General features: G+C 49.9%; 1 protein-coding gene across 2 annotated transcripts in view; it reads right to left on the bottom strand.

Moving 5' to 3' along the window:
- The window catches only part of NEGR1 (neuronal growth regulator 1), a 193,220-nt gene that overhangs the window by 107,149 nt on the left and 59,918 nt on the right, over nt 1-26,153 (bottom strand). For both annotated transcript variants that reach the window (XM_033067391.2, XM_033067392.2), the window contains exon 2: nt 6,821-7,053. In XM_033067391.2, coding sequence (XP_032923282.1) covers nt 6,821-7,053 — 233 coding nt within the window. The remainder of the gene's footprint in view (nt 1-6,820; nt 7,054-26,153) is intronic.

Genomic DNA, 26,153 nt, shown 5'->3' with positions numbered 1-26,153 from the left:
AGGGAAACTCAGAACCCTCCAGGCAGGGCTGGGTTTGTGCTCTGGGTCCTGCAGGGAAACCCAAAACCCTCCTGGCAGGGCTGGGTTTGTGCTCTGAGTCCTGCAGGGAAACTCAGAACCCTCCAGGCAGGGCTGGGTTTGTGCTCTGGGTCCTGCAGGGAAACTCAGAACCCTCCTGGCAGGGCTGGGTTTGTGCTCTGAGTCCTGCAGGGAAACTCAGAACCCTCCTGGCAGGGCTGGGTTTGTGCTCTGGGAAACCCAGAACCCTCCTGGCAGGGCTGGGTTTGTGCTCTGGGAAACTCAGAACCCTCCTGGCAGGGCTCCTCCAGGACCCAGCTCGGAATTCTGCCTCGGAGGGAGACAGCCAGGAGAGACAAAATCAGGGAATCTCCGAGTCCTCCAGGCTGGAAAAGCCCTCTCAGGCTGTGGATCAACCATCCAGCACTGCCAGGTCACCCCTGCCATGTCCCCAGTGCCACCAGCACACCAAAATCCGGCAGGGATGGGAGCCAGCTGTGCCAGGGCTGGAAACCTTTCCAGGAAAAACTTCTCATGTCCAGCTCAGCCTCCCCTTGTCCTGTCCATGTCCCTGTCCCTGTCCCTGTCCCATCCCTGTCCCTGTCCCTGTCCCTGTCCCATCCCTGTCCCTGTCCCTTTCCCATCCCTGTCCCTGTCCTGTCCCTGTTCCCTGTCCCAGTCCCTGTCCCTGTCCCTGTCCCTGTCCCTGCTCCTGTCCCTGTCCCTGTCCTGTCCCTGTCCCTGCTGTCCCTGTCCCTGTCCCTGTCCCTGTCCCTGTCCCTGTTCCCTGTCCCTGTCCCTGTCCCATCCCTGTCCTGTCCCTGTCCCCTCCTGTGTCCCTGTCCCTGTCCCCATCCCTGTCCCTCTCCCCTGTCCCATCCCTGTCCCTGTCCCTGTCCCTGTCCCTGTCCCTGTCCCTATCCCTGTCCCCATCCCTGTCCCTCTCCCCTGTCCCATCCCTGTCCCTGTTCCTGTCCCTGTCCCTGTCCCATCCCTGTCCCTGTCCCTGTCCCTGTCCTGTCCCTGTCCCTGTCCCATCCCTGTCCCTGTCCCTGTCCTGTCCCTGTCCCTGTCCCATCCCTGTCCCGTCCCTGTCCCTGTTCCCTGTCCCTGTCCCCGTTCCCTGTCCCTGTCCCCATCCCTGTCCTGTCCCATCCCTGTCCCTGTCCCCTCCTGTGTCCCTGCCCCCCTGCCAGCAGCAGGAACCACCGGATTTTTGCCCTGGAATCTTTGGGTGGACAACTGAAAAGTTTTCTTCACACCTTTAGGAAAGCTGTGCAATCAGACCCACTCCTTCAGATGGAGAGTTTCCAGGCAGGAAACATTCAATCCCCATCCTCTAAAGCTGCCTTTCAATCCCTCACAATTCAATCCCACGGGATGAATCTGCCACTTCCCTTCTCAGTTGTTTTTTCAGTCGTCTCCAGAAATTTTCCCAAATTAGCTCCGTGCATTCTTTTTAAAGACAGGCATTTGGTTCTGCTCTTTCCAACTGGTGGATTTGGCTGCTTGCAAATATCAGATATTGTCACATCCTCCCTTTACCCTTTCTTAGGATATAAAATGGAAATTAAACTCTGGGGGGTTGGAAATGAAGAAGGAATGTAAGGAAATGCTCCTGAGTGTGGAGTGTGAGGAGGAGCTGCTGAACCAGCCTGGGAGGTTCCCCCAAAACCAGAACCCAGCACAGCTCAGAGCACAAAACATTTCCCTTCTCCAAGTTCCCAGCTCACAAACCCAGGCCAAGATGTGCCAGGAATAAATCCCAATGCAGAACAGCATCCTGGCTCTCTAGGGGTGGGGTTTGAGAGGAAATTCACTGTCACTGCTCCCAGTTTCATCAATCACCTTTGGGGTGCTCAGCGCTGTCCCCAGCTGGTAAATCCGAGGGTGCTGTGCATTCCCAGGACACTGCTCCCTGTTTTGTGGGACCAGGGCAGCTCCCCTGAGCCCAAACATTCCCTGGCCCAGCCCAGGCTGCTGAGGTGCTGCAGGTCTGTGCACTTCTGCTCTGCCTCTGCTGCTGCTGGGTTTGTCACTGAGCTGCCACCACCCCTGTGCCACCACCCCTGTGCCCTCATCTCCTGTGCCACCATCTCCTGTGCCTTGAGCCCAGGACAAACCCCTCAGAGTGATTTCAGAGTGAGAGATCCCTCAGCTCCTGGAGGGACAGGCTGGGAGGATTTAATGAATGGGGAAATCCCACAGATCTGCAGGGAGCACTGCGATCAGTCCCTGCCTCAATGGCCCAGCCAAGGATGGGACAGGAGGAGCCTTTGGGGGGTCTCTGTCACCCCAAAATGGGACAGGAGGAGCCTTTCGGGGGTCTCTGTCACCCCAGAATGGGACAGGAGGAGCCTTTGGGGGGTCTCTGTCACCCCAAAATGGGACAGGAGGAGCCTTTGGGGGGTCTCTGTCACCCCAAACCCCCCTGGCCTGCCCCCCTCCAGAACTGCTTTTCCAACTCTTTTCCTCCCTGTGCTGAGCAGGGACAAGATGATAACGGAGGCTGGCACCAGCAAGTTAATTCTGTAAAAAAACTGACACCCTGCTCGAGTGCTGGCAATTTAAAAGAGTAATGGATTGTCAGTTTTAGCTGGGAAGTGGTTGTTAGATGATTTTGAAGTCTTTTGCATATTTATTTTGTCCCACTTTAAATAAATTTGGGGAAGATTTATCTCGTTAGCTTCAAATGCAAGTCCCTCTTGGCCTGGCTGAGGAAACAAATTAGACTTTGCAAACATTGCAAAGACTAAATCAATACATTAATATTTAGGGGACATTAAGGGGGTTTATTAAACAGAAAAAGGGCCTAGAGTATTACTTTGGGAACATTACACATGTTTAAATAAAAACCCGAGGTTGTGGTTCCTGACTGAAGCTGTAAAAGGCATTTCCATGGATAACTGAATTATTTACAGCTCCCGAGTCGGGAGCAGCTTCCTGCAGGGGTGAGGTGGAGCTGGGAGGGCACAGCAGCAGGGCTGGGGCTGGCCTGGGGTCCTGAGCTGGGCTGGCCTCAAAGCACGAGGGTGCCAGGCTGCTGGTGGCAGCAGGGTGCTGGTGGCAGCAGGGTGCTGGTGGCAGCAGGGTGCTGGTGGCAGCAGGGACTGAGCCCTGATGGGACTGGGGTCCCTCTGAGCCCCTGCTGAGTGTCCCTGATGGGACTGGGGTCCCTTTGTATCCCTGATGGGGCTGGGGTCTCTCTGAGCCCCTGGTGGGACTGGGGTCCCTTTGTGTCCCTGAGCCCTGCTGGGACTGGGGTCCCTCTGAGCCCTGATGGGATTGGGGTCCCTTTGTGTTCCTGATGGGACTGGGGTCCCTTTGTGTCCCTAATAGGACTGGGTCCCTTTTTGTCCCTGAGCCCCTGATGGGACTGGGGACCCTCGGAGCCCCTGATGGGATTGGGGTCCCTCTGAGCCCCTGCTCTGTGTCCTTGTTGAGATTGGGGTCCCTTTGTGTCCCTGAGTCCCTGGTGGGATTGGAGTCCCTCTGAACCCCTGCCCTGTCCCTGTTGGGATTGGGGTCCCTCTGAGCTCCTGTTGGGATTGGGGTCCCTCTGAGCCCCTGCCCTGTCCCTGTTGGGACTGGGGTCCCTCCGAACCCTGATGGGATTGGGGTTCCTCTGAGTCCCTGTTGGGATTGGGGTCCCTTTGTGTCCCTGTTGGGATTGGGGTCCCTCTGAGCCCCTTTTGGGATTGGGGTCCCTCTGAGCCCCTGCCCTGTCCCTGTTGGGACTGGGGTCCCTCCGAACCCTGATGGGATTGGGGTTCCTCTGAGTCCCTGTTGGGATTGGAGTCCCTTTGTGTCCCTGAACCCCTGTTGGGATTCGGATCCCTCTGAGCCCCTGCTCTGTGTCCCTGTTGAGATTGGGGTCCCTCTGAGCCCTGATGGGACTGGGGTCCCTTTGTGTCCCTGAGTCCCTGATGGGATTGGGGTCCCTCTGAGCTCCCTGTACCAGCCTCAGTGTCCCTGTTGGGATTGGGGTCCCTCTGAGCCCCTGCCCCAATCCCTTCTCAAGGATAGTGCAGATGTACCTGCGAACTTTTGCAAATTGAAAGGGCACCAGCTTGGAGGAGGCAATTTCGACCCTGGTTGAACAAATGTCAGATTGGAAATGGCAGAAAGCTCAGCCTTTGGTAGAAAAATTATCAGCAGCAGAGTGTGGCAAGAGGAAATTCGGGTTTTTACTCTGCTGTGACAAACATCTGGTTTTTAAATCATCTGCAGCTCCTGACTTTGCAGATCCAGCGTTGAGTTGATTACAAAATGCTGTCATCGAAACTTCCAAGTAATTATTTCATAATTCTCACTTCTTTTTAATGAAGCCACTGAAATTAACTTAACTGGATTATCTTCCTGTCTTCCACGTGGATTTTCCCTCACAGATGTGGGTGTGGGCTAAAGACACAAGTTGTGTTTTGTTTTCTCTGCACACCTCCGTTCATTTCCCTGGGCAGGAAGGAACAGCTGCAGTCACCCTGCCCAGGACCTGCTGCTGTCCCCAGGGTGCTCTGCTGGCCTTGGACAGGGACTGCCAGCCCAAAACTCCACCAGGGATGGCTGGGCAGTGCCCAGAGCCCCCAGACCGGGGTGGGAATGATCCTGTTCCCATGGGAATTAGGGGAGCTGGGTTTGGGTCTGCACAGCTCTGCGTGTGCAGCATCACTGCAGTTTTGCTGTCTTACAGGAATCTTACAGGGAAAACAAAGGTGCTCCCAGGATAATTCCCTGTGCCACCCCAGGATAATTCCTTGTTCTCTGTCTGGATAATTTCCTTGTTCTATCTCAGGATAATTCCTTGTTCCATCCCAGGATAATTCCTTGTTCCATCCCAGGATAATTCCCTGTGCCATCCCAGGATAACTCTTTGTTCTATCCCAGGATAATTCCTTGTTCTATCCCAGGATAATTCCTGCTGCCATCCCAGGATAACTCCCTGTGCCATCCCATGATAACTCCCTGTGCCATCCCAGGATAATTTCTTGTTCTATCCCAGGGTAATTCCCTGTTCTATCCCAGGATAACTCCCTGTTCTATCCCAGGATAACTCCCTGTGCCATCCCAGAATAACTCCCTGTTCTATCCCAAGATAATTCCTTCTTCTATCCCAGGATAACTCCTGCTGCCATTCCAGGATAATTCCTTGTTCTATGTCTGGATAATTCCTTGCTCTATCCCAGGATAACTCCCTGTGCCACCCCAGGATAATTCCTGGTTCCATCCCAGGATAATTCCTTGTTCTATCCCAGGATAATTCCCTGTTCCATCCCAGGATAATTCCCTGTGCCATCCCAGGATAATTCCCTGTTCCATCCCAGGATAATTCCCTGTGCCATCCCAGGATAATTCCCTGTTCCATCCCAGGATAACTCTTTGTTCCATCCCAGGATAATTCCTGCTGCCATCCCAGGATAACTCCTCAGTGTCACCTCCAGGGATTCCTGGGACACTCCAGGGCTGGGATCCAGCCCTCCCTGGGCAGTGCCAATCACTGATCCCCCTTTCCACGGGGAAATTCCTGCTGTGCCCACCCTGAGCCGTTCCCTCTGCTGTCCCCGTTCCCTGCACACCCCAAACCCAGCGCTGCTGGTCCTGAGGCCTCTCACAAAGGTCACAAAAAGACTCTGTGACATTCAATAAAACAGAACACTGAGCTCAGAGCTGCAGCCCAGCGTTCCTGCAGGTCCCAGAGGTGCCCTGGGAAGGGACTCCTGCTCTGGGACGGGCTCACCCCGCTATTCCCAAGGGATTTCCGTGTGCCACACGGATTAATGGGGATTGCCAGTTCAACTCTTCTATATTCATTGCCTTATTACTCATAAAAATGCAAAAGAAAATGTTAATGATGATTGCACCAAAGACTAATAAGTTAAAGCCTTAGGTTATACTTTGCATTTCTGAAGATATAAATGCAATTGCTTAATAATTATGCATATTTTTAACTATTGAGTTATTATTTCTCTATATGCCTGTAGTTAGCCTAATTAATTTTAAGCTCCTGTTGATATATTTTACACATGCAATTAATTTCCAACTTGTTTTTTTAGCCCTTGCATGAGGACATTAATTATTAGGGAGACAATCAAAACCAAGAATTGTTCACCCTGGAACAACACAATAAATATAAAATCCACGTGAAAACTGACAGCAGAGCTGAGGGCAGGGAACTGCCTGGGGAAAATACATGGAATGTGTGGGGAGGGAGGGAAGGGAGGAAGGGAGGGAGGAAGAAGGAATTTTGGAAGGAATTTTGGAAGGAATTTTGGAAGGAATTTTGGAAGGAATTTTGGAAGGAATTTTGGAAGGAATTTTGGAAGGAAGGAAGGAAGGAAGGAAGGAAGGAAGGAATTTTGGAAGGAATTTTGGAAGGAATTTTGGAAGGAATTTTGGAAGGAATTTTGGAAGGAAGGAAGGAAGGAAGGAAGGAAGGAAGGAAGGAAGGAAGGAAGGAAGGAAGGAAGGAAAGAAGGATTGCTGGAACGATTTCAGGAAGAAAGGAAGGAGTCCAGGAAGGAAGGATTTCAGGATTCCAGGATTCCAGGATTCCAGCATTCCAGCATTCCAGGAAGGAAGGAAGAAAGAAAGAAAGGATGCCAGGAAGGGTTCCAGGAAGGATTGCAGGATTGCAGGAAGGGTTCCAGGAAGGATTACAGGATTGCAGGAAGGATTGCAGGATTGCAGGAAGGGTTCCAGGAAGGATTGCAGGAAGGGTTCCAGGAAGGATTACAGGATTGCAGGAAGGACTGCAGGATTGCAGGAAGGACAGACCCCACCCAGCTGTGCCCGCCCAGCCCCGTACCTTGCACGGTCAGGTGCACCTGCATGGTCCTGGGGGTGTGCTGGGTCTGCACGGAGCAGGTGTAGGGCCCGTCGTCCGTCACGTCCACGTCCTGGATCTGCAGGCTGTACTCCCTCCTGTTGGCCGTGGCGATGGACACGCGCGGGTCCACCGACCACTTGTCACTGCCCGCAAAGATGATGCTGGAGCGGTTCAGCCAGGCCCCCTTGGAGGCTCCATCTTCCAGGTAACACCTGGGGGAGAGGGAACGTGGGATGGAGCTGGAGGAGCTGCTGAGTGCCCCTCGTTACTCCCACATCAAACTGGAACCCTGGGATGGAGCTGGAGGAGCTGAGTGCCCCTCCCAGGTGAGATGAACCCTGGGATGGAGCTGGAGGAGCTGAGTGCTCCTGGCTGCTCCCATATGAGACTGAAACCGTGGGATGGAGCTGGAGGAGCTGAGTGCCCCTGGATGCTCTCACTCAGACTGGAACCGTGGGATGGAGCTGGAGCTGAGTGCCCCTGGCTGTTCCCATATCAAACTGGAACCCTGGGATGGAGCTGGAGCTGAGTGCCCCTCACTGCTCCCATGTAAGACTGGAACCCTGGGATGGAGCTGGAGGAGCTGAGTGCCCCTCCCATGTGAGACTGGAACCATGGGATGGAGCTGGAGGAGCTGAGTGCCCCTCCCATGTGAGACTGGAACCATGGGATGGAGCTGGAGGAGCTGAGTGCCCCTCCCATGTGAGACTGGAACCATGGGATGGAGCTGGAGGAGCTGAGTGCCCCTGGCTGCTCCCACTCAGACTGGAACCATGGGATGGAGCTGGAGCTGAGTGCCCCTCACTGCTCCCACTCAGACTGGAACCATGGGATGGAGCTGGAGCTGAGTGCCCCTGGCTGTTCCCATATCAAACTGGAACCCTGGGATGGAGCTGGAGCTGAGTGCCCCTGGCTGCTCCCACGTTTGAGCACAGCTGCGTTTATTCACACCCGGTATGGTTTCACTCAGAATTAGCCCGAACGCCAAAGCCCAGCTCACACACACGATAAGCACAGACAGGTTGGGCTGCTCTGCTCCTCCTGCCCTGTTTTCCTGCTGGGAGGGGCTGCTGGAGCAGCAGGAGGGAAGTCTCAGTTATTCCTGGCCCAGCCCTTTCTGCTGCAGCCTCAGCCCTGAGGGTCAGCACCAACCCAGGCTCCGTGGAAAATCCCTGCCCTGTTCTGGGGCACAGCCCCCTCTGAGCCCAGCAGCCAGGAGATTCTTCCCTGCAAAAACTACCTGGGTATCAGAGGATCCAAACCAACTCCTCAGAGGGCTCAGAGAGCCCCAGAACCCCCAGTGGTTTGGGTGGGAAGGGACCTGACAGCCCAATCCCATTATCCCATTATCCTACTATGCCACTGATCCCATCTCATTTGTCCCATCCCACTGACCCCAATCTCATCCCATCCCATTGATCCCATTGATCCCATTGATCCCATTGATCCCATCCCACTGATCCCATTGATCCCATTGACTCCATCCCATTGATCCCATTGATCCCATTGACTCCATCCCATTGATCCCTTTCATCCCATTGATCCCACTGATCCCATTGATCCCATCCAACTGATCCCATTGATCCCATTGATCCCATTGACTCCATCCCACTGATCCCATTGATCCCATTGATCCCATTGACTCCATCCCACTGATTCCATTGATCCCACTGACCCCATCCCATTGATCCCATTCATCCCATTGATCCCACTGACTCCATCCCATTGATCCCTTTCATCCCATTGATCCCACTGATCCCATTGATCCCATTGACTCCATCCCACTGATCCCATTGATCCCACTGACCCCATCCACCCCATCCCACCCCAGGGGTCCAGTGGGGGCTGGCAGTGAGGGGCTGCCAGGACAGGGAGAAAAGGCAGGAGCTGCTTTGTTCCCGAGCTGATGGAGGAGCCTGAGCCTGCCCTGGGGGGCTGAGGGTGTTCAACCCTGGCTCAACACCCCTGAGGTACAGCTCCCACACCCAGCATGGGGAAAACACCGAGGGAATGAGGGGAGAGGGGGCTGAGGGTGTTCAACCCTGGCTCAACACCCCTGAGCTGCAGCTCCCACACGCAGCATGGGGAAAACACCAAGGGAATAAGGGGAGAGGGGGCTGAGGGTGTTTAACCCTGGCTCAACACCCCTGAGCTGCAGTTCTCACACCCAGCAAGGGGGAAACACCAAGGGAATGAGGGGAGAGGGGGCTGAGGGTGTTTAACCCTGTCTCAACACCCCTGAGCTCCACTTCCCACACCCAGCATGGGGGAAACACTGAGGGAATGAGGGGAGAGGGGGCTGAGGGTGTTTAACCCTGTCTCAACACCCCTGAGCTCCACTTCCCACACCCAGCATGGGGGAAACACTGAGGGAATGAGGGGAGAGGGGGCTGAGGGTGTTTAACCCTGTCTCAACACCCCTGAACTGCAGCTCCCACACCCAGCAAGGGGAAAACACCGAGGGAATGAGGGGAGAGGAAACCCCATGGGCTCAGGGCTGGGAGCAGGGAGCTGCAAACCCCAGAGCTATCAGGGAGTGATGCTGTGGCTCTGGGAACCTGCACCTCTTCCCATAAATTAACAACTCCTCAGGAAATGGGGAGAATGAATCCGGCCGATTTCAGGCTCAGCCCCATGCCCACCTTGGAATTTCAGGCTTTGATCCAATTTTAAAAGCTGAAGGGAGGTAGTAAGGAGGATAATACAAAGTGCAACAGACTAATGGGACATTTCTGTTTTATAAAGAGCTTTCCACATGAAGGAAATCCAGGAGAAGAAGGGAATGCAATAGAGCTCATCCCTTTGATGAAACATTGAAATAGAACAACCATAGAAACTGGGGACAGAAAATGGTGATTTGGTGGCCTGAGCATCTGGCAGCATTGTCTAAGTGGAAAATGACATTCCATTCAGGAATAAGAAATGGGAAACATCAGGCTGAAATGGTTCAGAAACAAAGCACGAGAATAACCATTCATTTAATTAATGATCTAAACCTGAAAGGGTTCTGAGAGAAGGTGTGGGATAAAAAATCCCCATTTATAGAGCAGAGAATTGGGATGGCAGCAGAAGGGGGCACTTTGAGGTTGGGATCCCTGCAGGAGGATTTCTGTAGGGTCTGGGCCCAGCCAGGGGAGGCAAGGAGCCCCTCAAAGTCCTGTGGAATTTCTGAACTCAATTCTAATGAGCAGCAGGGTGGGAGAGGCACAGAAAGCTCCGGCTCAGGAGTTTTTCTGCCACGTTCCCTGCCCTGTGTTTGTGCAGCTGCTGGGCCAGTCCATCCCAGCAAAGCCTGAGGAGCTGTCCCTGCCCTGCCTGGGTGCCAAGGGATGAGATTGAAGGTCCCTCCCAGCCCAAACCCCTCTGGGACTCCCTGGGCTGCAAATCAGCATTTCTGCAGGTAGCCACTACAGTAATTTCATTAATTGCACTCTCCCCTCTCCCGTGATTTCCACACCAGTATCTGTGATTTCCCACACCAGTATCTGTGATTTCCCACACCAGCATCTGTGTTTCCCACACCAGTATCTGTGTTTCCCACACCAGTATCTGTGTTTCCCACACCAGTATCCCATGTTTCCCACACCAGTATCTGTGTTTCCCACACCAGTATCCCATGATTTCCCACACCAGTATCTGTGTTTCCCACACCAGTATCTGTGTTTCCCACACCAGTATCCCATGATTTCCCACACCAGTATCTGTGATTTCCCACACCAGTATCCCATGTTTCCCACACCAGTTATCCGTGTTTCCCACACCAGTATCTGTGTTTCCCACACCAGTATCTGTTTCCCACACCAGTATCCCATGATTTCCCACACCAGTATCTGTGTTTCCCACACCAGTATCCCATGATTTCCCACACCAGTATCTGTGTTTCCCACACCAGTATCTGTGTTTCCCACACCAGTATCTGTGATTTCCCACACCACTATCCCATGATTTCCCACACCAGTATCCCATTATTTCCCCCACCACTATCCCATGTTTCCCACACCAGTATCCCGTGATTTCCCACACCAGTATCTGTGTTTCCCACACCAGTATCTGTGTTTCCCACACCAGTTATCCGTGTTTCCCACACCAGTATCTGTTTCCCACACCAGTATCTGTGATTTCCCACACCAGTATCCCATGTTTCCCACACCAGTATCCCATGTTTCCCACACCAGTATCTGTGATTTCCCACACCAGTATCTGTGATTTCCCACACCAGTATCCCGTGATTTCCCACACCAGTATCTGTGTTTCCCACACCAGTATCTGTGTTTCCCACACCAGTGTCCTGTGATTTCCCACACCAGTATCCCATGATTTCCCACACCAGTATCCCATGATTTCCCACACCAGTATCTGTGATTTCCCACACCAGTATCCCATGATTTCCCACACCACTATCCCATGTTTCCCACACCAGTATCTGTGATTTCCCACACCAGTATCTGTGATTTCCCACACCAGTATCTGTGATTTCCCACACCAGTATCCTGTGATTTCCCACACCAGTATCTGTGTTTCCCACACCAGTATCCCATGATTTCCCACACCAGTATCTGTGTTTCCCACACCAGTATCTGTGATTTCCCACACCAGTATCTGTGTTTCCCACACCAGTATCTGTGTTTCCCACACCAGTATCCCATGATTTCCCCCACGACTATCCCATGTTTCCCACACCAGTATCCCGTGATTTCCCACACCAGTATCTGTGTCTCCCACACCAGTATCCCGTGATTTCCCACACCAGTATCCCATGATTTCCCACACCACTATCCCATGATTTCCCACACCAGTATCTGTGATTTCCCACACCAGTATCCCATGTTTCCCACACCAGTATCTGTGATTTCCCACACCAGTATCCCATGTTTCCCACACCAGTATCTGTGATTTCCCCCACCACTATCCCATGTTTCCCACACCAGTATCCTGTGTTTCCCACACCAGTATCCCATGATTTCCCACACCAGTATCTGTGATTTCCCACACCACTATCCCATGTTTCCCACACCAGTATCTGTGTTTAATCCCAGGAAATCAACCCCTGAAGGATGAGCAACAGTAAAACTGCAAACATCAGTGCCCTTCCCTGCTTCTTCCCCTCCTCTCTGTTCCTAAATTCTGTTTATATTAAACTCCCTGCACATCACAGCAGCACTTCCCACTATGTAATTTTAAAAATCCCTGCATTGAAAAAATTATTCTTAGCAATTAATAATAACACTGCAGCACAACTAAAGTAAGCATAACAGTCATTAAATAAAAGTGACTTTTGCTCTTTTTACCTTCCCATGGCTTGGAAAAGTATTGATGAAACCATAGCTGAACTCAGCAGAGTTCTTCTATATTTAAATTTGGAAGATTAGAAAAAAGCACAATTTCTTTTTTAACTGATGATTGTAATCAGAAATTCCCCACACAACAAGCATAAAAAATAGATTTTAATGTTAACTGTCACACACGGCTGAGGGCACTTTATTATTTTTCCAATCATTATTAATGGGGATGATCTTCTGTAATTTGTAAGTACAGAAAAATATAGTCTCACCCAGCTTCCCTCAAGTTTTTAATCCTCTTTTTTTTAATGCCTCCCACTTTCCCAGCTCTCTAGTCCATAATTCCACCATAATTAAAACAGAGACCCATTAATCTTTGTAAAAAAACAGTTCTTGCAGTTGTTTAATTAAAACTGCTGTGCTCCAGGAGCCTCCAGGCCATTTCCTGGGAGCCCCCAGCCCTCCCTGCCCCATCACCCCATAACAGTGGGGGATTTTCTGTGCCCTAAGGGCTGGGACCCCCTTGGGCTGGGCTGGAAAGGAGGGAAATCCTGGAACGGTTTGGGCTGGGAGGGACAGGGAATCCCACCCAGTGCCCGTGGGTGGGATATGGGATTCATGATCCTGTGCCTGCAGACAACCAGGAGTGATCCCTGTCCCAAACACCCCGGAGCAGGGCCAGGAGGGGCTGGCAGTGCAGGGCAGGGCAGGGGGTTCCCCCTCTGCCAGGCTGGAGTGGGATCTGCCCTGCAGCCGATGCCGAGGGGTCTCTGATCTCTGGGGGCCACCCTGAGCACCTGCCAGCCCAGCAGAAACCCCAATTCCATGGGGTTCCCAATTCCCAGGGGTTCCCATTTCCCAGGGGTTCCCAATTCCATGGGGTTCCCAATTCCAGGGGGTTCCCAATTCCCAGGGGTTCCCATTTCCCAGGGGTTCCCAATTCCATGGGGTTCCTAAGGATTCCCATTTCCCCAGGGATTCCCACATTGCCTGGAATTCCCACATTCCATGGGGTTCCCATTTTCCAGGGGTTCCCACATTCCATGGGGTTCCCATTTGCCAAGGATTAATTCCCACATTCCCAGGGGTTCCCAAGGATTCCCATTTCCTGAGATTCCCATTTCCCAGGGATTCCCATTTCCCAGGGATTCCCATTTCCCTAGGGATTCCCATTTCCCTAGGGATTCCCATTTCCCGAGATTGCCATTTCCCAGGGATTCCCATTTCCCGAGATTGCCATTTCCCAGGGATTCCCATTTCCCAGGGATTCCCATTTCCCTAGGGTTTCCCACATTGCCTGGAATTCCCACATTCCCAAGGATTGACTCCCATTTCCCCAGGAATTCCAATTTCCCTAGGGATTCCCACATTCCCAAGGATGGATTCCCACATTCCCAGGAACTCCTGTTTCCCCAGGGATTCCATTCCCCAAGGATTCCCATTTCCCTAGGGATTCCCACATTCCCAAGAACTGATCCTCACATTCCCAAGGATGGATTCCCACATTCCCAAGGATTAATTCCCACATTCCCAAGGACTGATTCCCACATTCCCAAGGATTGATTCCCACATTCCCAAGGATTGATTCCCACATTCCCAAGGATTAATTCCCACATTCCCAAGGATGGATTCCCACATTCCCAAGGATTGATTCCCACATTCCCAAGGATTAATTCCCACATTCCCTAGGATTAATTCCCACATTCCCAAGGATTGATTCCCACATTCCCAATGATTAATTCCCACATTCCCAGGGGTTTCCTGGCACAGCTCCCAGCCATGCCCTCAGTTTCCCTCCTGCCACCAGGAAATTGATTTTTCCCCATGGCAAGGACGGGGAATCTGCTGCTGCCACAACTGCAGTGAATTCATTTGTTGTTTTTAATTACACAGAAATATTTCCCCCTCCCTTCACAGGTGTATTCTCAAACTGAAATGGGCAAACCTGCAGTGCAAGGCTCAGAGGTTTGAGTCATTAATCTCTTCCTTCAGGGGAGCCCACATTATTTTGTCTTTGAAGGCTCAGGAATAATATCCCACACCGCTGCTGGTGTGAGGGCCCTGGTCTCAGCTTCAGACAGTAACTCCCAAATTCATCACATTATCTGAAATATTAAAAAGGGTCTGGCTGCTGCATTTGATATTTATTAATTCCTGGAGATTTATGATAGAGAAACATTGATTTCCAGAAATTGCAAAGAAGATATTGCCAAGGCAGGAAAGTAAGGAGACAATTCAAAACATGGCTTTGTCTTTGTGGTTTTGCACTTTTCTTAAGGGAAAGGGGGTCTTGGAAAATCTGGGAGCTGTTATTTTATAAGAGTACCAAAATCAGAGTTTTTTTCTGTCTCTTTTTAACCACACAACACTGAAACTCAAATTAAAGGAATAAAAATCACCACAAGCTCTGAGACCACAGCAAGGCAAAGCTCTGGAGAATGAGGAAAATTTCCTGTCACCTCCCAAATTTCCAAATCCCAGCGTGGCACTGGGGGGTTCCAGCAGCCAGGAGCACCCAGCTGGATCAGAGCAGCACGAGGCACCTTCGTTCCAGCTGGGAACACTGGAATTGGTTTTTCTGTTTGTTCTCCAAGGAACAAACAGGCTGTGCCCAAACAGAAACCTGAACCTGTTCTTGCTGCACCCCTGTCCTGGGCTGGGCTGAGTTGGGGGATTGGAATGGGATGGGAAGGGACAGCAGAGCTGCCTCAAGCTGGGGAGAAACCGGCAAGTGTCACCTCCAGGGATTCCTGGGACACTCCAGGGATGGGATCCAACCCTCCCTGGCCACTTCCAACCCCTGATCCCCCTTTCCATGGGGAAATTCCTGCTGTGCCCACCCTGAGCCTGCCCTGCCCACCCTGAGCTGTTCCCTCTGCTCCTGTCCCTGTCCCCAGATCCCAAATCCCCCCGGTGTCCCCTCCTGGCAGGGACTTGTGCAGAGCCACAAATTCCCCCTGAGCCTCCTTTTCTCCAGGCTGAGCCCTCCCAGCTCCCTCAGGGATTCTCCAGCCCCTTCCCAGCTCCCTCAGGGATTCTCCATTCCCTTCCCAGCTCCCTCAGGGATTCTCCAGCCCCTTCCCAGCTCCTCAGGGATTCTCCAGCCCCTTCCCAGCTCCTCAGGAATTCTCCAGCCCTTTCCCAGCTCCATTCCCTACCCTGTCCATGCTCCAGCCCCTCGGGGTCAGTTTTGTCCACAGGGTTTGAGGAGGGGTCTCAGCAGTGCCAGCACAGGAGGAAAAGCTGCAGCAGAGCTGGGGTTCGTTCACTTTTCCTTTCCCTGCTGCTGCTGCCCAGCCCCTGGGATTTCTCAATATCCTCAATGTTCCTGCTCTTCCCCATGTTCTCCCTGAAAAGGCTTTTATGGCTATCAAAGCTTAATGAAAAAAGGACTTTTCCAGGTGCAAACAGGTTGGGTTTTCCAATCTCCTCATAATAATATCTGCAGCGTGAGAGGGGAGGACAGACAGGAGGGAGATAATTGTGTCCTGTATGGGATCAGCCTTGACCCGGGACCCTTCCCCGAGCAGGTGATGCCAGCCCTGCCCCACAGCCCCTCCAGGCTGGTTTAAATAAAATAATAGAGTTAATGACAGGAGCAAAACTACCTGGAGAGGTGTAATTCATCACGGCGTGTTCCGTGCCATTATCTTAAAAACATCCAGTGTAGTAATCACTTGAAGGAGTGATAACACATAATTGTGTGTTCTCTGAAATTATAGGTGAATGGGAGTTGCAGCTAATGAGAGCCAAATAGCAGCTCAGGAGCTGCAGTGATTACAGCAGATGTGGTGATGAATGCATTTATTATTGGGCCGTTGCAAGGCTTTTTATAGCAGAGACAGCACGTTTATAAATAAATAAGCAGCCCCAGAGGTAGCACACGTCTGGCCAGGCAGCTCAGAGCTGGCTGAGGACAAACCAAAGGAGGGCAGATCCCACCCTGCAGGATGATCTGTGCAGCCTCTGCTCTGTGACAGCCCCCAGGAGTGTCCCCTGGTGACAATCCGTGTCACACAGTGCTGCTGGCACACACGGCCACTCCTGCAATCCCGTTTGGGTCAGAATATTTCAGGAGCAATCCTCAGCAGAATGAAAAGGAAATTTCAGAGCACCAAAGGCTCCCATGAAATAGAATTTCCTGCCCAAGCTCATGAGTGAATGGCTCGATTTGTCTCCCTTGGAGCAGGGTTGATCCATGATTTCATCTGGGCTTATCTCCCAGAACATTTACTTTGTTGATATACCACCGGCTGGAATATTAGTGATAAATAATAAACGAAGGCAAATTTAATTGTGCTGCAGTCTTTCTCCAGAATGAATCTTTCAGGAGAGTCACAATGATCTCTTGATTTACAAGAGCAGGAGCTGGTTGTGGATGGATGATGTAAATACAGGGACTTGGCACAGATGGCTGGGGCTGTGCTTGCCAGCAGCAGGCAGAGTTTGGGATGAGCCTCCCAGCTCCAGATCAATGAATTATTAATGCCACAATTGAACAGCCCCGGGGGGCACATCCTGGTGAGGAGGAGCCCCCCTGGGCCAGCCTGGATGGGGAGGGGACACAGGGATGGATTGGGAAAGGGACACAGGGATGGGTGGGGAGGGGTCACAGGGATGGATGGATGATGGATGGATGGATGGATGGATGGATGATGGATGGATGGATGATGGATGGATGGATGGATGGATGGATGGATGGATGGATGGATGGATGGATGGAGAAAGATCTCAGGGATGGATGGAGAAAGATCTCAGGGATGCATGGGGAGGGATCCTGGGGCTGGCACTGTCCTTCCCCTGCCAGCACTGCTGCCCACACCAGCTGCAGAAGAAAAGGAGCTGCACCTTGGGACGGGCAGGAAACAAGGCTGATTCCTTGGACAGCCCAGGAAACTCTTGGGCAAAGGGAGGAATCCAGCCCAGACCCACAGGAGCAGGGTGAGAACCTCCCTGAGCCCTCCTGGCCACCAGGCAGTGCTGGGATGGGGCTGGCAGTGCCTCTGCCTCATTCCAGGACAGCCCAACCGAGAAACATCCCTGGGACACCCAAACAAACCTCCAGCAATTCCCTTTCTAAAGGAACAGTCCTGAGCAAACAAACACTGAGCTCTTAAACACTCACTGAGCCCCCAGACAAACACTGAGCACCTCAACATGAAGCACCTAAATAAACATTGAGCACTTAAATACTGAGCACTCAAAAAATCCTTGAGCACCCAAACTAACACTGAGCACCCAAACAAACATTGACCATTTAAATATTGAGCACCTAAACCACGATTGAGCACTTAAACAAACACTGAGGATTTAAATATTGAGCACCTAAACCATGACTGAGCACTTAAACAAACACTGATGATTTAAATATTGAGTACCTAAATGATCATTGAGCACTTAAACAAACACTGTGCACCCAAACATTCAGCACTTAAACATCCAACACCTAAATAAACATTGAGCACTTCAACAATCATTGAACACCCAAACACTGAGCACGCAACAAACCATTGGGCACTTAAATATTGACCACTTAAACAATCATTGAACACCCAAACTAACACTGAGCACTTAAACATTGAGCACTTAACCAAACACAGGAACAAACGTTGAACACACAGTCATTGAACACACTGACACTGAGCACCCAAAAAACCATTGAGCACTTAAATATTGACCACCCAAATTATCATTGAACCCCCCAACAGTGAGCACTTAAACACTGAGCACTTAAACACTGAGAACCCAGTGAGCACCTGGACACTGAGACATTGAGCACCTAAATACTGAGCACTCAAACCATGATTGAGCACTTAAAAAATCCTTGAGCAAACATCCATCACTGACCACCTAAACAATCCTTGAGCACCCATACATCGAGCATTTAGACAGTTATTGACCACCCAAACAGTCACTGAACACCCAAACACTGAGCACACAAACATTGAGCATTTAAACCATCACTGAACACCCAAACTAACACTGAGCGTTTAAATATTCAGCACTTAAACAACTATTGAGTGCTTAAACAATCACTGAGCACACAAACAGACATTGAGCACCTAAACAAACATCGAACACACAAACATCGAGCACCCAAAAAAACACTGAGCACTTAAATATCGAGCACCTAATCGATCACTGAACACCCAAACTAACACGGAGCATTTAAACATTGAGCACTTAAACAATTATTGAGCACGCTGACATTGAGCACCTAAACAAACACTGAGCACCCAAAAAACCATTGAACACTTGAATATTGAGCACCTAAATGATCATTGAACACCCAAACACTGAGCACTTAAACATCAAGCACTTAAAGAATTATTGAGCACTTAAACAATCGTTGGACACACAAACATTGAGCACTTAAACAATCATTGAACACACTGACACTGAGCACCTCAACCAACACTGAGCACCCAAAACCCGTTGAACATTTAAACACTGAGCACCTAAGTGATCATTGAACACCCAAACAGTGAGCACCCAAATATTGAGCACTTAAACACTGAGCACTGAAATATTGATCACCTAAAGGATCATTGTACACTCAAACACTGAGCACTTAAACACTGAGCACCTAAAGAATCATCAAGTACTTAAACAATTATTGAGAACCTAAACACTGAGCACCTAAACACTGAGCACCTAAACAATCCCTGAACACCTAAACACTGAGCCCACTCACACCAAACTCTGATCAATCTCTCTGTGAGTGCCCAGATCCCCCTCCCCACCCTCCTTACTCATGGTCAAAGGTGGATGTTCATTGAATTTGGAGAAGAAAGGGGAAGACAGAATCACATCTTTTGAAATGTAACAATTTCCCACCAGAACAGACTTTAGTAAACTATTGGTTATTGGTTATGGGTTATTGGCTATGGGTTATTGGTTGTGGGTTATTGGTTATAGGTTATGGGTTATGGATTATTGGTTGTGGGTTATTGGTTATGGGTTATTGGATATGGGTTATTGGTTATGGGTTATTGGTTATGGATTATTGGCTATGAGTTATTGGTTATGGGTTATTGGTTATGGGTTATTGGTTATAGGTTATGGGTTATTGGTTGTGGGTTATTGGTTATGGGTTATTGGATATGGGTTATTGGTTATGGATTATTGGCTATGAGTTATTGGTTATGGGTTATGGGTTATTGGTTATGGGTTATTGGCTGTTGATAATCTCTGTGAGGTGTGGTAGGATAACAATGCACTGAAATCACACTGGGCAACACAGCAACACATTAAAGTTCATTTTTACATTAAATATATGCAAACTTTGTATTATTTTAGATTAAATAATGGAATAGTCCCTGTCCCTGCTGTCCCCTGTCCCCATCCCTGCTGTGACCTGGCTGTGGCCTTCCAGGATGTTCTCAAGGGGGAAGGGATCCCAGTCCCAGATCAGGGCTGGGATTTTGGGCAGGAATTGTCCCTGGCAGGTGGGGAGGGCTGGGCTGGAATTCCCAGAGCAGGGTGGCTGTTCCATCCCTGCAGTGCCCCAGGCCAGGCTGGACATTGGGTTGGGACAGCCTGGGACAGTGGGAGGTGTCCCCATGGCAGGGGTGGCACTGGGGGCGATTTCAGGTCCCCCCCAACCCAAACCAGTCTGGGATTCTGTGAAAATGGCACAAAATCAGCCCAAGAGCTCAAAGCCTGAGAAATCCCACATGAATATTCCCCACGTTTCCTCCAGCAGCCTTGTCCTAATTGTGCTCATATTTCCTGTCCAGAAATTTAATTTCGTGTAGTTCTTTAGTCGTGTGTCAACACATCTCAAATTCCTGTAAATTTGTTCTCCTGCTCTGGATAACCTTGTCAATCTTCATTAGGCTGAGGGGAGCAAACAGAGCTGGCTGCAGGCTGCAGATGAGGCTCAGCAAAGCTGCAGATGAGGCTCAGCAAAGCTGCAGATGAGGCTCAGCAAGGCTGCAGAGCTGCTCCCACTGTGCTCACACCATTCCAGCTCCCAGCCCCACTCGTTTATCTCCACTGCAACCCACTGCTCACATTCTGGCTGCCCTTGACAAATAATTCAAACTGCAATCCCCCCAGTTCTCAGAGAGCAGCAGCACATCCCAAACTTCCCCTGCAAAAACTCCACCAATGCCACAGGACAGGGAGGGGAAAACAGAGACATCAGAGAAGCAATTTCCAAACCTCTGCAGGATTTTACAGTGCTCAACCACAGTCTGCGTCTTCCTTTCACTCAAAGGACATTCAGAATTCAGAATTTAGAATTGAGATTTAAATTCTGCGCTCCAGGAGTGCCACTCTGGGAATCCTTATTTCAATCCCTGTCACTGTCACTGTCACATCCCTTTTCTCAACCCCCAGTGCTGCTCACCCTCCTGTCCTGTCCCTCCCTGGCATCCCCTGATGCAGCTGGAGCTTCCTGCAGCTCTCCAGACCCTGCTCTCACCCCTCCCCTCTGCTAACAAATCCTAAAAAATCCTAACAATTCCTAAAAAATCCAGTTTCTAACCCCCTCGTCCCTGCCACAGCAGGGCTGGAAAAGCCAAAGGCTGAGGAAGTTTCTGGGACTTTATGAAGGCTTTAAGGACTTGGTTCCCAAGGGAATGGCTCTGTACAAATCATATTTGCATCACAAGGTGTGGCTGGAGAGCTTTCATCTCATTTTCACCAGGTAACTTGGATGAGCAGGAAGCTCCTAGCCCTGAAAAGAGATGTTTCAGGAAAATTAAGAATAAAACTGTCTTGGTTCAAGCTTTCCTAAGGCAGCTTCCAGTGGGGGGATCTGGACTCACTCAGCAAGTGATGGAGGCTGAATTTCACACGCAGGAATTGTGGAACTGGTAATTATGAAGGATTTGCTCAGAGGCCGGGCTCTCCTGCCCCTTTAAACCCTGACATGAGCAGTAAAAGCACATTTCCTCAGCAATTAACCTTCTCCCACCTGGGCAAGGAATGGGTGAACTGGTGTCCATGGAACTCCCAGTCTTCCGTTCTGTTGCTCCCATTTCCTATTCTCAGAGCCAGGTTTTGTTCCCTTTTCCCATTCCCTGAGCCAGGCTTTGCTCCCTTTTCCCATTCCCTGAGCCAGGCTTTGCTCCCTTTTCCCTTTTCCCATTCCCTGAGCCAGGCTTTGCTCCCTTTTCCCATTCCCTGAGCCAGGTTTTGCTCCTTTTTCCCTTTTCCTATTCCCTGAGCCAGGCTTTGCTCCTTTTTCCCTTTTCCTATTCCCTGAGCCAGGTTTTGCTCCCTTTTCCCTTTTCCCCTTTCCCAGATTCAGGCTTTGCTCCCTTTTCCCATTTCCCTGAGCCAGGCTTTGCTCCTTTTTCCATTTTCCCATTCCCAAAGCCAGGCTTTGCTCCTTTTTCCCTTTTCCCATTTCCCTGAGACAGGCTTTGCTCCCTTTTCCTATTTCCCTGAGCCAGGATTTACTCCTTTTCCCATCTCCCTGAGCCAGGCTTTGCTCCCTTTTCCCTTTTCCCATTTCCCTGAGCCAGGATTTACTCCTTTTCCCATCTCCCTGAGCCAGGCTTTACTCCTTTTTTCCCTTTTCCCATTTCCCTGAGCCGGGCTTTGCTCCCTTTTCCTATTCCCTGAGCCAGGCTTTGCTCCCTTTTCCCATTTCCCATTCCCAGATCCAGGCTTTTCTCCCTCTCCCTTTTCCCATTTCCCTTTTCCCTCTCCCCAGCCCTGCTCTGCTCCTGCAGGATCGATTGGAACAACAAGCTCTGTAAACATCAATATTTTTGTACTGGAAGCAGATGAAGTGAAACACCCCAGCAGCCACACACCAGCCAGGCTGCACAGAGACAAACAAGTTTAATGGGAGAGCAAAGCAGGCAGGAGGGAAAAAAAGAGATTTTCTGGTTTTTTGGGCAGGGAAAATCAGCCCAGGCTGTGTGTGCTCCCTGTGCTTTCCCTTTGGGCTCTGCTTTTGGGGAGGTCGCTGTTAAACTTTTTGTGAACTGCCAGTTCAGATGCAAAAAGCTGTGGAACGCCAGATTCTGAAGATTTCCAGTAATTCTTTATCAAGCCACAGAATTAAACACATTTTCTCTGGGAGACTCTTTCTTCTTCAGAGAAACCGAGCCCAGGAGCACAATAAATGCCCCACTGCCTTGCCCAGGCTCAAACTGCTCCTCCAGTGTTCCCTCACCTGAAGGAAGACTCTGGATCTTTCTAATTTTCTTTTAAAAATAATTGTCATGTGCCAAAGATGGTGTGACTTGAGAGCTCTGAAGGAACGAGCCGGCAGCCTGCCAACGTGCACAGAGGAAAATTCCTTTTTTAGAAGCACACACACCTCAGCCAGGTGTGCCATTATTAGCTCTGCCATTAATTATGCCATTTTTAAAATTTAAACCTTTTCCTAAGTACCTCACACATGTCTGAGATAAAATATTCAAATGCATTCAGTGTCTCTAAAAGGGTAAATTCAGCTGTGAACAGATTTCCATTTTCCTAATGCTTTCTGGCACTTGCTGCTGTCCAGTTACATTAGCCTGTGAAAACGTTTCCAGATTTATCAGCCCCAAGTCCGTGCCAACCCGAATGTGAATTTATAATTCTGAGTAAATAAATCCCGCACAAAAAAAACTCCCTCAAGAAGTAATAATTTGTAAATAGAAAGTTGATACGGTTTAAACGCCTACAATCGCAACACTGCGCCCAAAAATGTGATGGAGCAAGGGAAAAAAAAAAAAAAAAAAAAAAAACCAAAAACCCAACAAAAAATGTCCTTTTCAGGTAAATTCTTGACAAGAGTAACAGCTCGTGTTTGTTCCTGCTCGCAGGATCCTGCCGGAGCAGGCGAGGACATTTCAGACACATTATGCATTTTGACACTAAGTAACTGCCAATTAGCTGAAGTACATAATTGCATCTTAATGCAGCAGAGGAGAAAATGACAAAAAAGCCTGGGAAAAGGGTTATACAACTGAGGGGTTGATGACAGCTGAAACCAACAACAAACCCAAACAAAATCTGGGAGAAAATGAAAGCCAAGAACAGCCCCGAGGCTCCGCAGTGACTCAGGGCAGGGTGGGAGCAGCACCTGCACCAGGAGCTCCAGGTGGGCTCGGGAGGCTCCTGCAGAACAGGTGAGGAACTGTAATTAGTGTAATTAGTGTGATTAATGCCTGGAGCCCTGGCACTGTCCGGGCCAGGCTGGACATTGGGGCTGCAGCAGCCTGGGGCAGTGGGAGGGGATTTGGGGCTCAACGACCCAAACCAGTCTGGGGTTCTGGGGTTTGACAAATCCCATCCCAGGCTGCGGCAGGGGAGGAGTGCCCTGGGCAGATCTGTGCGAGCAAAGAGCCTGGGAAGCTCTGGTGGCTCAGAGAAATCCAAATTTTGGTGTCCATGGCAGAAACCCAGGAGGTCTCAGAGCTGGAATACTCAGAGAAATCCAAAATTTGGTGGCAGTAGCAGAAACCCAGGAGCTCTCAGAGCTGGAATACTCAGAGAAATCCAAAATTTGGTGGCAGTAGCAGAAACCCAGGAGCTTTCAGAGCTGGAGATGCTCAGAGAAATCCAAAATTTGGTGTCAATGGCAGAAACCCAGGAGCTCTCAGAGCTGGAATACTCAGAGAAATCCAAAATTTGGTGGCAGTAGCAGAAACCCAGGAGGTCTCAGAGCTGGAATACTCAGAGAAATCCAAAATTTGGTGGCAGTGGCAGAGCACCAGGAGCTTTCAGAGCTGGAATACTCAGAGAAATCCAAAATTTGGTGTCAATGGCAGAAACCCAGGAGCTTTCAGAGCTGGAGATGCTCAGAGAAATCCAAAATTTGGTAGCAGTGGCAGAAACTGAGGAGCTTTCAGAGCTGGAGATGCTCAGAGAAATCCAAAATTTGGTGGCAGTAGCAGAAACCTAGGAACTTTCAGAGCTGGAAATGCTCACAGATCCTGGGAGGATGGGGAATGAGGAACCCAGCCCCACACAAGAATTTAGGGAGGATGAGGATTGGGAACCCAGCTCCACATGGATTTGGGAGGATGAGGATGGGGAACCCAGCTCCACACAAATGTCCCAGCCTTGACTGTGCTTCTGGATTTCAGAATTAAACCCAGAGTAAATTTATCTGACCCCAGAGCTTTCTGTATTTAAATTTACCCAGAAATTCTGGGATTTCTTTCTAAACCCAACAGAAGATTTGCTCATCCTTCCTTTCTCTGCCCCTGAATTCTGCACTCAGCAGTGCTGGTTGCTGCACAGATTTTATTTTACCCCTGAATTCTGCACTCAGCAGCGCTGGTTGCTGCACAGATTTAGTTTTACCCCAATTTCTGCACTCAGCAGTGCTGGTTGCTGCACAGATTTTATTTTAACCCCCCAATTCTGCACTCAGCAGTGCTGTTGCTGCACAGATTTTATTTTAACCCCCCAATTCTGCACTCAGCAGTGCTGTTGCTGCACAGATTTTATTTTACCCCTGAATTCTGCACTCAGCAGTGCTGTTGCTGCACAGATTTAATTTTACCCCAATTTCTGCACTCAGCAGTGCTGGTTGCTGCACACATTTTATTTTACCCCTGAATTCTGCACTCAGCAGTGCTGGTTGCTGCACAGATTTTGTTTTACCCCCAATTTCTGCACTCAGCAGTGCTGTTGCTGCACAGATTTTATTTTACCCCTGAATTCTGCACTCAGCAGTGCTGTTGCTGCACAGATTTTATTTTACCCCTGAATTCTGCACTCAGCAGTGCTGGTTGCTGCACAGATTTTATTTTACCCCCAATTTCTGCACTCAGCAGTGCTGTTGCTGCACAGATTTTATTTTACCCCCAATTCTGCACTCAGCAGCGCTGGTTGCTGCACAGATTTTATTTTACCCCTGAATTCTGCACTCAGCAGCGCTGGTTGCTGCACAGATTTTATTTTACCCCTGAATTCTGCACTCAGCAGTGCTGGTTGCTGCACAGATTTTATTTTAACCCCCAATTCTGCACTCAGCAGCGCTGGTTGCTGCACAGATTTTATTTTACCCCCAGTTCTGCACTCAGCAGTGCTGTTGCTGCACAGATTTAGTTTTACCCCAATCTCTGCACTCAGCAGTGCTGTTGCTGCACAGATTTGCCTTGGTGGGAGGCTGTGAGTTGGCCACTGGCAAGAGCAGCAGATGCTGCAATATTCCAACTCTCATTTGAGTGCTAATTGTGCTCAATAGTCACAGCTTGCTCCTTATAGATCGTTTGTTAAAAACACATTAATAATGCAAACGGAGCCGTGGCCAGGGCCCCAGCAGCTGTGGAGCCATCCCAGACAGGGCAGAGCTTCCTTCCAGCGGCCAGGACAGAGCAGAGCTGGGAAATGATCCTGCAGAGCATCTGTGAGCTGGGAAAATCCCAGAATGTCCCTGCTGAGCCTCTGGCAGCCCTGCAGCAGCACTGGCACACCTGGAGCAAACACAAACCTCGGGACAGGGTCCCTGTGTGTGTTTTTAGCTCTGCTTGTAGAGGCAGCTGCTGCTGAGATCAAAACTAGAGTAACATTTTTAATTGTAAAAGTGATAAAGACAATGAATTATAAACGCTTTTAAAGGAATATATTAATGAATGTGGGGTGTGATATAAAATTTAATTAGAATTTTAAGCCTTTAAGGATAAAGTGAATTAACTAAAAGGCTTTATAATGAACTAATGTAATACACAAGCCAGAATTTAAATAGATTTTGAGGGTATTTTAGACAGTTCTTGTATGGAAAAGCAGCCATACATGTGTCTAACTTTTTAATTGGTTTGGAACGCTGGGAAGGAATTGTTGCTGGCTTCCTTTTATTTGAACATAACTTTTATTTATGCATATTTATTCTCTTATTCTAATGCAAATAGAACACTGGAAATGAGGTAGTTATGCAAATAACTTGATTGGATTAGGAAGAATTATGGAATATCCTGAAGGCACCCACAGGGATGGTGGGGCCAAGCCCTGGCCCTGCACAGCCCCCAGCCCATGGTGACCAAACTGAGCCCCAAATGTCCCCTGGGTCCCCTCAGCCATGGCCCCTGAGGGGGTGACCCAGACTTTGGGGTCAGAACCTCTGCAGGAGTGTC

The sequence above is a fragment of the Catharus ustulatus genome, chromosome 9 (genome assembly GCF_009819885.2).
Source record: "Catharus ustulatus isolate bCatUst1 chromosome 9, bCatUst1.pri.v2, whole genome shotgun sequence".
Lineage (NCBI taxonomy): Eukaryota > Metazoa > Chordata > Aves > Passeriformes > Turdidae > Catharus > Catharus ustulatus.
The sequence above is the reverse complement of the archived record's forward strand: the minus strand, read 5'-3'. Positions and strand labels throughout refer to the sequence as shown.